Raw genomic sequence first — 13,389 nt, 5'->3', positions numbered from 1 at the left:
TGTCACCGTTTAGATAATATATCACAGTGAATTATAAGTTATTGCTAAGACCAATACATTTCTATTGAGTATTGTATTGAGTACTTTGATACCACATTTATATTTATTTAGTGTAAAGATCCCATGCCCCCTATGGTATACATTGTTGCACTTGAAAAAGTCACAGCTTAGTTGATATAACTTGCACTTTTAATTATACCAGCACGATACAATGATTTATAGTATTTTGACTTATATCAGAATTGCATTTGATTAAACATACAAATAGGTGTTTTATTTTCTTTTTGAGCTGCACTGTCATTTACAAGATATTTTAAGATAAGTATACGCAGTAACTTCACAATGGCAGTGCACCCCTATTTTTTTCCCATTTCCTCCTTTTTTTGGTTTAGAAAACTAGTCATAACTCCATTTGCCACCTCCCCAGCCAGGACAATTGTTTTAGGAAGAAAGGCACTAGCGACAGATTTTATGGATTCTATTATGGGTGTGTACCAAGCAGGTTCCGAGTATTGCTTTCTCTCTACTTCAAGGTCGTCAATCTGGGCCTGGTACATGCTGGCGTTTCGTCTAACCCCCTGATCTTCATACCTCTTTCGTTCCTAAGAAAATATAAAAACACAAAAATAAGTAACTTTTTATTGGTAATTTATTTATCATAAATTATAGTGTTAATTTACTAAATATAGTGAATTATAAACTGAATTACAAAGTTTAGGATACAATGATATTAAGTGAATGCACAAGTCCAGGTGATATGGTGAAGAATACGGTATCGATGCAGAGAAAGAAATCAGTTCTCACCCTCTCCTTATCAACAATGATGCGTTCCACTTGCTCCTGCATCAGCTTCCGCTCTCTTTCCACCTTTTCCAGCAGCTGTTTAACGTTCTCCTCCAATGACCTCTTGTCGTCTTTGATCTTTTCCTTATTCTGGGATTCTTTTTCTTCCTCATGTTTCCTTTCCCTCTCTCTGGCTTCTGCCATTGCTCTCTCCGCTATAGAATGGAGAGAGAATAATATGGAGGCTATGAACTAAAAAGTGGACCGACGGGAAGGTTAAACTGAAGTGGAAATTTTACGCCAATAAAAGCTGAGCTGACAAAAATAGATGTTTTATAACTTCATCCAACTAAGTATTGTATCTGAAAATTGGTAATTTGGTTGTTTGGTACATTCTGATGCCCAATCTTAACCATTACCCAACCACCTATTTCTTACCTGCTGAACATTCCTATATATACTCTTATATTTACCCAATATATCTCTTTGTGAGCAATTTTACAAGTTACACGTTATTCTACAGTTAGTTAAAGTTAGGTGGCTGCTGTGCCATCAGTAATCAACATGCACCTGTCTGTTTAAAGCCCCAATTAATGATTGTTGTGTCTTGAAAAATTAATTCTTATTAGCAGACGTGATGATAGCACAGGTAGTTTTGTCATTGTTCCTTGGGAAATCACTAGGCCAAAAATCATCACTGTTCCTTATAGCATGAACAAAAAACATTAAAATCAGACGATGCCCATTACTGACATAAATGAGCAAGGTTTACTGTATTGTTTGGTCATAAAAATAGAGAATCGAGGTTTATGGCCAAAATAGAACTTTGCATTAGTTCTCCATGATACCGCACAACAAGTTGCACTAAAAGAATAAATGTTACCAAGAGTGGTCTGTGGGGAGTGATTTAGAAAATACAGGAAAGAAGCAGCTATTTGTGTTTTAAGACACTCCTTAGTAAATAACGGAAACATGTTGGCTGGACAGAGAATTGAGTATTACGTTCTATATAATCAGTTGGGGCACGCATTGTGGTTGGATAAAGAAAACGATATGACATTCCACATTTTCAGATAGGAAAAAGAGATGATATGACATTCCATATTTTTAGATAGAATTAAGAGATGATATGACATTCCATATTTTTAGATACAATTAAGAGATGAGAGGGCAAACATTGTTTTGGAAAGAGAAAGTAATGTGACATTCTATACATTGCGTTGGAGGTAACAGGTGATACATGTTGAACTTGGATTAGGCTTTGAGATTCATTTCAGACTGAACTGCAATTTGGTTGAAAATGATCTGATCACGTGTTCGGCTGAATTCCTAAATCCCAAGCCAAAATTTACCTGAATTATAGACAAACCAAACAGTGCAATACCGAACATGTCAATATTTGGAATTCTGCCCATGGCACAAAAAAGAAGAGGTAATTGATTAGAAAAAGAAAAGATGAATAATAGCAGAGGAGTAACATAGCTGAAAAGAGACTTGCGTCCATCAAGTTCAGCCTTCCTCACATATGTTTTTGCTGTTGATCCAAAACAAGGCAAAAAACCCAGTCTGAAGGACCTTCAATTTTGCAAGAAACTAGAAAACTCCTTCTTGACCCAAAATAGCAGTCAGATGTCTCCTTGAAGCAAGCAGCTATTAACCCACTAATTAGAAATTATATCCCTGTATGTTATGTTTTTGTAAGTATTTATCTAATTGCAGTTTAAACATCTGTATGGACTCTAATAGAACCACCTCTTCAGGCAGAGAATTCCATATCCTTATTACTCTTACTGTAAGACAAAAATCTTTCTTTGCCTTAGATGAAATCTCCTTTCTTCCAGCCTAAATGTGTGACCTTGTGTCCTATGTATAGCCCTGTTTATGAATAGATTTCCAGATAATGGTTTGTACTGGCCCCAAATATATTTGTATAATGTTATCATATCCACTCTGAGGCGCCGTTTTTCACAACTGAAGAGATTAAAATGTTTTAACTTTTCTTCGTAACTAAAATGCTCCATTCCTTTTATCAATGTTGTAGCTCGTCTCTGCACTATGATATCTTTCTTTAGAACAAGTGCCTTAAATAGCACAGCATATTCAAGGTGTGGTCTTACCAGCGATTTAAAAAGAGGCAAAATTGGGGGGCGGGGCCGGGCCGCCAAGATGGACGGTCGCAGGAGAGCTCGGCTCCTGCAAAGTTCAAACAATTCTGCTAGAAACTTAAGCTTTACAGCTCTCACAGCTACCTACCACTGCGACCCATAAGGCATAAAGGCTACCGGATCCGAGGAGAGGCTGGCTCCGGTAGTTTTAGTCCCTCGGAGGTGAGATCTCCGCGACTAACAGCGGGAACTTAGCCGGCGGTGAGTGGGGTGGACGGCCGCCACCCCACTATCCTGCCTAACGGAGCCTGAACGGCACTTCGACTCACCGCGGACCCGGCCCTGTTTCCTCCCCCCTCTGGACCGGGGGGGTGATCCCGGTCCTCGCCCCATAGCCGCACTCACAGCGTGGCAGCAGAGCCCCGGCGGAGCACACAGGCCCAGGGCCCAAACCTAAGATGGCGGAGGCCATGTGCGGCATAGCTGATGCAGATGGAGATGGAGGAGGGAAAACGTCAAGTAAGCGTCGAGTAAGCACCATAGTACCTGTCACCAGCGACTAACCCGAAGTTGTCTGCCAGCACAAAGACCCAGGGAGCTGAAGCCCGGAACAAAAGGCACCCTCCCCTCGCCCACTGCAAGGAGCCTCCTGCCTACCAACCCCGGAACCATGAAACACCCAGCCCGCAGACATGCAGCAGGACAAGGCTCATAGCAGACGCAGAAAACCCCAGAGGACACTGGAAGGCAGACCACCATCTTCTCACCCACAGCCTGAGGGACAGAACGGGACTTGATTGGCCCACTCACTGCTGGCAATCGCAACACACGCGGCAGCAACAACACAGTGCCTTACCACTGGACTGTACCCTGCCCACGGAGGGCGCAGGCTGAGTGAGGCTGCATGGGGGGACCCGGGACTGCTGACTTTTTCTTCACCCAATAACGTAATATAATTTTGTTTAGTAATCCAGCTCATTATTTAGTTTATTGGTTAAATCTTTGCCCTGACTAGTTACTTATATTCATTAAACAGGTTGTCCTGGCACTATAATTAAACCAAAATGTGTCTGCTAATATGCAAAAGGAGGGCCTCCTGGGGGGAATAAACAACGGTTAAGTTTTGCCACTCTATCTTTTGCTATCGTTCCTCTCTAGTCTAGTTAGATGTTTAATTATTTTTATGATCAAACGTAGATTCTAGTCAAAGTCTAGACGAGCCCGCCTACTCACAATCATATATAATTTTAATTTATCACCAACTGCCGGAACGTATACCTCTTTATTTTACAAGCCTCCTGCGAGCATTATCTACTTACCCTAAACGCAGCTGGCTCGACCCCAGGGGTCAATACAATAATCTAGTTCACCGTCTATATAATCAATTAACATTTAAACGAGGCCAACTGCGCAATACCTAGCATGTAACCAAACCATCATGACACAAGCAATCGCAGTAGCGCCCTGTCCAGCATGTTACTCAGATATAACTATTACCTAAGCAACCTTATTTCTAGAAATGTTTTGCCTATTTTATATGACCTATCTAAGTTGCGTTTATGCTCCACAAAAGTTAATTTGTGAATTATCTTGATTAACTGAACACTAAATATAAAAATGTGCAAGCTTTAACATACTCCTGATTGTTATAAATGTTTTGAAAACGCATGGGGAATGCCGTCGTGGTACCCCAGGCATGTTGTTCTCTTATTTGCACTACAAAAATAAAGAATTAAAAAAAAAAAAAAAAAAGAGGCAAAATTATATTTTCATCCTGAGAATTTATGCCCCTATTTATACATGACAAAACCTTACTGGCCTTAGCAACGGCAGATTGACATTGCATATTGCTGCCTAATTTGTTGTCTATAACAATTCCCAAATCCTTCTTGTGTGTGGTTATCCCTAGTTCACTACCATTTAGGGTGTAAATTGCTTGTGCATTCTTAACCCCGATGCATAACTTTGCATTTCTCTACGTTAATTTTCATCTGCCATTTTAGTGCCCAGTCCCCCAATCTATCCAAATCCCTCTGCAGCAAAGCAATATCCTGCTCACATTTTATTACTTTACAAAGTTTTGTGTCATCTGCAAACACTGATACATGGCTTATAATACCTATTTCAAGATCATTTATAAATATGTTAAATAGAAGCCGTCCCAAAACAGAACCCTGAGGAACACCACTTACCACTTTTGTCCAGCCTGAAAATTTACCATTAATGACAACTAAGACACTAAGTGTTAATTTTATTAAGAGATCAAGTGAGATGTGAGCAATAGAGGGAAAGATTGGAGGATCAGAGGGGAAGTCTATATTTAGATCAATTGTAAATATATATTTTTTTATTTAAGGCTCCTTCTGTTTTTCTCTCTATTGGTTACATTCTCTCACTTTCTCTGAGAACCAAATAATGGAAATATCCTCCTATCAGTATACTGCAAAATATGTCCCTAATATTAAATTAGGTATTTATTTTGTGGTACACTGACTGGCCCATTATCACACCATTGACATTAGGGTGAGCGGAACTAATATTTGGCTCAAATTAGAGTGTCACGAAAAATGTCCTATCTTTGAAAAAAAATTATTTGGTAGAACTGACGTTTCTCTCCGTGCACAAGTCTAGTTTGGATAGAGGATAGAATTGAGTACTTTGGGGAAAGTTTAATGTTCTCATTGCACACCTTCCATTTCCTTTTCCTTCTCGGTCAGGGCATTGTCACTCTGCAGAACTGTAGCTCCAATCATTTCCTTAGATTTCAAAAATTCCTGGAGAACTTGAGTTCCCTGTCAACAAAATTTAATTAAATATATTGTAAACTCCTGGAATAAAGTCCCACTATTATTGATTTTCAGCTTTAGCCATCACATGATCATACTTCTATCTGCTAATCTATCTTAATTAACCAATTGCATTTTTTTTCTGTGTGTCTTCTGTAATTTGATGTGCTGATACCTTAATTCCCAGAGGTCATATTCTCTTCTTTCTCCAACTTCCCTTTTCCTATGTTCTACTATCTTTCTTGTCTAAATAAATGTCTGTTCGTTTCTGTTAGGGTCAATGTTATTGCTTTTGCTAGATGCATCAAATTATATATAATGATTAGAGACTTTTTTTAGCCGTATCAGTGAAATGTTTTAACCCCTTAAGGACACAACTTCTGGAATAAACGGGAATCCTTATGGAATATTTCCGTCTTGTGTCCTTAAGGGGTTAAAATGCTTAGATGGGGCATCTGCACTGCCTGCACAGCACGTATTCCACCACACCTTGAGTTATGCTGTGCAAGCTTGAATTGTACGAGATGTTCTAGAATTGCTTGGATTGCAAAGAATACTGTTCCAATCTGCGATTGGCTGAATAAAGTGCAACACCCTAGGCCAATAATCTATATATCCCCTTTGCTGTGAAGGAAAATATTGAAATACATTGCGTTGTCCTGTGTGTGTTATGTCTAACGGGCCTTTTCCCAGATCTGAGGGAGATAAGATTATTTTTTTGGTTATACCTATAGGCAATATCCAAAATATTAAATCATTTGAAAAGTTACCAACAAAATTAAATCAAGGCAATAATTGAGTACAAATAAAGTACTTTAGTCTTTTCAATGTTATCTGAATTAGTATTGCTTTTTCTAACAGGATATTTTTACTGTTTATTGGAGCTAAACTGTGTGATTATTAACTTAATATTGTAAAGTAGAGAGACCACATAACGTTTTTAAAACCTGAATTTCTAAAACAATGTGATGAAATAAAAAGTTATATTTATCCTCAACTATTATCCGTATTTTACTAATACTTATTGATAATAATTGAAATGTTCTTGGTGTAAAATCATTATCAGTATGTGATGGAAAAATACTAGACCATCCTTGTTATCTCTTGTTAGTCCTCTTTTAGTCCACATGTACTTTTTTGTGGTGCCCCTAAATAGTTATGTTTGTAAAATATTTGTAATTTATTGATATATTTTTTTTTTCAGTTTGCTGATATTGTATAGAATATTAAAAAAAAACACACACATTTAAAAAAAAAAATGAAAAAGAATGTAGGAACAAAAAACAAAACAAAAACATTTTACCTGAATGCCTTTGTTTGGTTCCTTGTTGTATTCTTCTTCAATCCTCTTCAATTCCTCCTTAAACGTTTGGTGGCCTCCAGGTACTGTGTACAAACCTTCACTCAAAGCTTTCTCAAAGTTCCCAGCAAGAGTCTCAATAAGTTCTTTACAGCGATTACGAGAAGCCGTCTCATTCATCTTCAAAAATTCACTTTTTTTCTCATGTACAATTCCCTGGTTAAAAAGAGACGTAGATAATGTTTAACCAATTCTACCTATTTTCATCATTCATTTTATATTTTAGAACATGGACTCACTGTGAACTCTATCTGGAACTTGTGGCCTTTATCATTGTAGGATTTTTTCATAAATATCTCAAGAGCTTCTTTCTCACACTGTCCACTCAAATCCATAAAAGTCTCCATGGTGTCTGTTGGAAAGGTAGCTCTCTCTTTCATCTTGTCTTCATAGTACTTTGAGGCTTCCTGAACAGCCACCTTGTTTTCTATCTCAGACACACTCATCACTACATTTTCCATGCAGGCAATGTTTGAAGAGCATATGGTTTCTGTGTAGCTTTTTGCCATTAACCCCAGACCTAAAAATATGACAAAAGTGTTTTTTTTTATTAATATTTTCATGTTGTGTACACAAATAAAGGTTATACTCTAGTGATATAGCTGTCTTACAGAAAGTGACAGTTAGAAAAATAAAATATTTACCGACTATACTTATACGTGGATCACAGATATTATCTATAACGTTCTATTATAATTTTATAATGCTGCAATTGCTTATAAGAAAGCCATTATTAATATTTGCAAGATAACTTACATTTCCCATCTACTTCGCGTGTCCCATCCAAATATTTAATGTCAGCATTATTAAATACATATTGACAGAATTCTTTAGACTTGGTCACAAAGGAAGATTTTAAAGCTTGATCTTGCACTTCCTCCATGCTTTGTAGGGCAGAGATGTCATCGGATGGACGCTCAAACACAAAACATTTCCTAGTTCTGAAATACATGCGGAGTCGATTCCTGGACATATTCAGCTCTTGTATCTTAACAGTCTTTTCAGCTATTGGGGGAGGAAAATATATAGTTATATATAGCAAGGCTTAAACCTTTTAAAGCCTATGCTACAAGCCATGTCTTACTATTCTATTAGTGAGGACTACATTTTTATTCACCAAAGGCTCGCGGTGAATAAGCCATGTATAGCATTTTTAATTGTCATTATTTCATGACTAGTTTGATTGAATTTTGAGTTGTGACCATACCTCTAGCCCCCTAGGATACAAGATGAAGTATGTAGCTGACCAACCCAGGAGATGAGTTCTAGAGCTGGGTTAGTTTGGCCGCTGTTGCTTTGGGGGCATGTAAAAACCACTAGGATATTCTTACAAAATAGAGGAGCACCAGCTTTTCCACAAACCAGTTAGTTGGTGTGGTGTTTTAAAGGAGTTTTACTTGAATCATGCCTTAATTTAATATATCGAATAGGCTTTTCAAATTATCTATTATTTTTTCATATTTTTTAAATTATATTTAAAATATTAAACAGATATTCTACATACATTTTTCACAAATTATTAACATATTTTTTAAAATATTAAATTATTTTAAAAGTTATCAAAACATATATAATAATTTGAAAGTCTTTTTTCAAATATATTAAATTGAGGCATAAGTCCCTAATTTGTCAAAGCAAAAAATCACTGGAACAAAAACAGAGAATGAGAACTAAGAACGGTCAAAAGCTAAAAGCTTAGAGAAATTTAGTAGCTTGCCATTCGTTAGTACCCACTCAGTTCTCAAAAATGTTTTGCTGACTTGTGCCATTACAAAGAGAACCTATACCATTTGCATATCAGACTGATCCCACCCATAAGGGCAGTCCATAACCAAAATGCTAGCAAATCCTCTTTGCACGAGAAGAACTGCAAACACGGATGATCGTTTCAGCCTTCTTTGAGCCTCGTCAGTGAAGTGTAGCTGATAGCCTTCTAGGCACAGTGAGCCTGGTGTCAATGTCTGGATTACCCTTCTAATTTAGAGACAACCTAAGCAAGTACATTGCAACAAAAACAGAGAAATCACTGGCCCTAGTCTCTTTATCATAGGCATATTTTCAGATTTAAGGTAATTATAATAGCATATAGAATTAGTACTCACGTTGTTGCAGCTTAAGTGCATTATCCAGATACTCGTCCTCTGTTACTAGTTTTCCATCTATTTCCAATTTCAGGTTAAAGTCCCTCACGGCCCAGATGAAAATGGGGAAATGTCTTGAAAAATCTGCCTCTTCATCATCATTATCTTTAGATTTCACTTTGATTAAATCTGCAATCTGCTTTACAAAGCTAACATAACAGAGTAAGGAATCAAACATCTCAGTGTTTCTTCTTCAACCTGAAAAATCCCTTAACCCCTTAAGGACACATGACATGTGTGACATGTCATGATTCCCTTTTATTCCAGAAGTTTGGTCCTTAAGGGGTTAAACATAGTTGGGGATGTTCAATCCCAGTAATTTAAAATACAACGACTGCACATCATTGTACACTGATACGCCATACTGTGTATATACTTTATATATATTGATATACTTCAGTAATTGACTACATGAGAATGAAGAACATGTTTGGCATCACATATCTTTTGCCAGCCCAAATTTAAAATCTCATCAGAAATATCTACCAAAGCAGGAATTGTGGAGAAATGACAAACAAACTGTAAATGTTTGTCCGAAATCACAAACAAAATTCTCAAAATTTCTCAAAATTGTCCCTATAAGTGTAATTTCATGATACAATATATCTGTAAATACATGAAGGTAAAATATTGGTGTCATTCCAAGTCCCCCTATTGAGATTTGATGAATAATGTGCTACGGGACCTCAGGTCCCATCACTTGTTCCTGGATCCCAGGTGTGAATGCACATAGCAACATTCACATTCCATCACTCTCTCCCAATTAAAAAAAATATTAATTCCTACTGTGGACACTATTCTTGTTTATGGGACCACAGCGTATTCCACAGCACTGTACCAATGATATATTCTAATATATAGCTAGTTATTGTGTAAATATCTTTTTTTTTCTTTATTTTTTTTTGCATACAAATTAAGTATTTTAATAGGGATCGTGTATAGTGTACTGCTTCGCCTCTACATTTGATTATCTTGTGCTGAGTAATATGTTTGTATTCTTTCACTAATTTAATATTTTCAACTGTGTATAAGCCATAGTTTAATTACATTTTATACAAATGGATAATGAGAGCCCCCTAGTGGTACAAATATGATCTTTATTATAATTAATTCTAGCTCTATCAGGTCTTTACTTGAGTGGGAATTGTCAGAAAGTTAATTTGAATTAAAATTCAGATTTAAGGTAGGTAGATGATATTTCCAGTATGACTACTTAGGCCTTATATTTGAAATTAATTATGAATTCATTTTTAAATCACCAACAATTCTCACTTTAGGGAATAATTCTGAAGGTGTGTATGTTGGTGTATATAGGTATAATATTATTTTTATTGTACATGGCTTAACATCATTAAAGGAACACTATAGGGTCAGGAACACAAACATGCATTCCTGATCATTTTTAAAAACACCATCTAGCCCCCCTGACTCCCCCATCCTCCCTAAATATAGTAAAATCTTACTGTTTGTTCATGTCTGCAGTTGCTGGCTCTGCAAAAAGCCTGAAGATAATAATTCTACTCACCAGAACAAATACAATGAGCTCTAGTTGTTCTTATGACTGTAGTGTCCCTTTAAACATATCACGGGTTATTAGAGTAAATGTTGCTTTTATTTTTTTAAATGATATTATATAATGAATTATAAAATAATCCATTCAATACTTTAAGCAATGGGGCTATCATTTAAATATCACTGGAATAAAATTACGGAAATTAATGAATGGGAAAGAAATATAGTTTTTTCAGCAGGCTAGGGCTGAAAGAGTCTGTTAAAGGATTAATCACTAAAGTGGGAATTGTAGAGGATTAAAGTGAATTCAAAGTGAATTTCGGGTTTTAGGCAAACATTGAAGTAACCTGGAAATAGAGTTAAAAGGAAAATGTTGATATTCATATAAAATTCAGGAAAATTCACACTTTAGTTAATAAAGCTGATATTGAAACCTACAATATAAATACATATTTTTTTCTTTGTTCTCATGGGAGAATCTATTAGACATTAGACTTGTATATGAGAATAGAATTACAAGAGTCAAAATCATCTGTTCGACATCATCTCACTATTTTTCTTCATGGTTTGCCGATAAAAGGATACTGTAATTTGTCTATCGCATCCTGATTGATGGTCCCCATGCTGTTATAAACGAGAGCACTGCTCAGCAGTAACGCAAGGCTAAATATCCAAATGTCATTTTTGGTGTCACCCTGCAAATAAAATGAGAGATATATATCTGACTGGCTGTGTGATCAGAGCTGTTAGATAATATGTTTTGTTATAAGTATAATGGAGACTGTTCATTCATACTTTCATTTAGCTAGATGGTAATTTACCTCTTTTAATTCACGATATGTGTGCAATTCACTGGTGGCCATGTTGGCAGCAATATATTCCATGACTTAACCAGCAGTTCCCAAACTGTGTGCCAAGGCGTCCCAGGGCACACAGGGGTATCGCAAAATGTTTCCCCAGTGCCATGATCATAGCACCAGGAACCATGCCTCGCTCTTTCTTGTCGGCTTTGCAGGGCTGGAGGGGAGATCAGAACTCTCCCTCACCAGCCCGCTAGCACTGAATGCGACAGGGGAGGGAAAATAATATTTTATTAATTTAATGAAGTTCATAAAGAAACTTTCTGTTGTGCTTAAGTTCAAGCCCAGCTCCTTTATCAAAGCGTCCCCTTCCTTCCTGAATTGTACATGATTTTACATTGAATCCCTTCCTAGTGCTCATATACAAAGCTCTCTATCATTTATTCATTGTCTCAAACACAGAAAATATCTTCACTGAAATTTGAGAGACAATCATAGAGAGCTTGGTGTATGAGCTCTAGGAACTAAAATGAAGGAAATGGAACTCAATGTAAACCAAGTGTAATAAAGGAAGTCAGAGAAGCAGCAATGACAAAGGAGCTCATTCGCTCAGAAAAGCAACAGCATTTACTAAATGACCCGAATGCTGCCAAGCAAATTTGTTCGATGACCATTCGATCATTTGTTAAGTTATCAACTGACATTCATTTTCAGACGAAATTAACAAGAATCTTTTCAATTCATCTCAAAAGCAAATGCCCATGTCTAGAAAAAATAAATACATTTTAAAAAAGTAAAAATTATTGACTTTACCCCCCCTCCCCTCTCCCTCCTCCCTAGGCCGCGTGCCCCGTGGTCCCCCGCGTCCCTCCTTTCGTCTCGCCCCACGGACGCCCCGCTGAATACTTTGAATCTTCTTTTTTTCCTCTCTTCTTTCTGCTCTTTCTATCCTTGCTGATCTTTCTCTTTAAGTCCTCTCCTTCTATTTCTCTATCTACTTACACATTCCAGGTTTCACCTTAGTGAAACCCCGTCCTATAACTCCTTCTCTTACACACAAATGCCTTTTTTATAAAAAACACAGCACCTGCAGGGCTAAAAGCAGGACAATCTAGCTAAAAAGATCTCCAACCAATAACAACAAGCAATGAGCCTGGTAAGGTACCCAGGGATCCGACTAACTCGCAAGGGATGGGTCTTAGATCCCCTGAAGGGCAATACTGCCATATGCCACAAACGTAATGTGAGCACCTTAGTTAAGGTGGAAAGGAAAGTAAGCAGGTACAGCAAACCAAGCGTTGGGATATGGAGAATGCGAAATAGTCCTACAGTAGCTAATGTGTTTCGGGTGAACAGAGCTGTGTTGACAAACGCAAATGTTTTTACTGTCTATATCCAACAAAACTGAAATGTGCTCATACGCGATGCCTGTCATACGTTTAATGTTGTATTTTGGTACATGCTACAGGTTACACTTGTATGAGCCGTGGTAACTCACCAGTTTTGCAATGCACGAACCAAAATAAAGAATTTAAAAAAAATACAAAATATTGACTTTAAATGATTTTGACACATGGGGTGCACATTTAGCACATCAAAGGAAAAAAAATATCATATCTGAATAACCGGATGACAAACCTTATCGAGCATATCCCCAGTGTGATCAATCCCGTATGGGATAAGCGTTACATGCTAAGTATCAATTATGGATATAGTTTCAATAGGGAATGTATCCAATTAAGTCACGTTAGGGTTGGTTTCCTTTCCGGGTAATTAGGAACAGGGATGGACTGACAGCCTTCTGGGCCCCCGGACAAAATCTGAGCAGGGCCCTACGAAGACAAAATATTAAAGGAGCACTATAGTGCCAGGAAAACAAACTCGTTTTTCTGGCACAATAGG

General features: G+C 37.2%; 1 protein-coding gene across 1 annotated transcript in view; it reads right to left on the bottom strand.

Moving 5' to 3' along the window:
* Positions 1-247: 247 nt before the first annotated feature.
* The window catches only part of LOC134571009 (guanylate-binding protein 1-like), a 26,197-nt gene continuing 13,055 nt past the window's right edge, over positions 248-13,389 (bottom strand). The window contains exons 4-11 of the mRNA XM_063429041.1: positions 11,273-11,382; positions 9,137-9,324; positions 7,791-8,039; positions 7,274-7,554; positions 6,978-7,190; positions 5,578-5,680; positions 805-998; positions 248-602 (exon numbers count right to left, since the gene is read on the bottom strand). Coding sequence (XP_063285111.1) covers positions 357-602; positions 805-998; positions 5,578-5,680; positions 6,978-7,190; positions 7,274-7,554; positions 7,791-8,039; positions 9,137-9,324; positions 11,273-11,382 — 1,584 coding nt within the window. The 3' untranslated portion in view covers positions 248-356. The remainder of the gene's footprint in view (positions 603-804; positions 999-5,577; positions 5,681-6,977; positions 7,191-7,273; positions 7,555-7,790; positions 8,040-9,136; positions 9,325-11,272; positions 11,383-13,389) is intronic.

The sequence above is a fragment of the Pelobates fuscus genome, chromosome 8 (genome assembly GCF_036172605.1).
Source record: "Pelobates fuscus isolate aPelFus1 chromosome 8, aPelFus1.pri, whole genome shotgun sequence".
NCBI lineage: Eukaryota > Metazoa > Chordata > Amphibia > Anura > Pelobatidae > Pelobates > Pelobates fuscus.
This window is presented reverse-complemented; position numbering and strand designations above follow the sequence as displayed.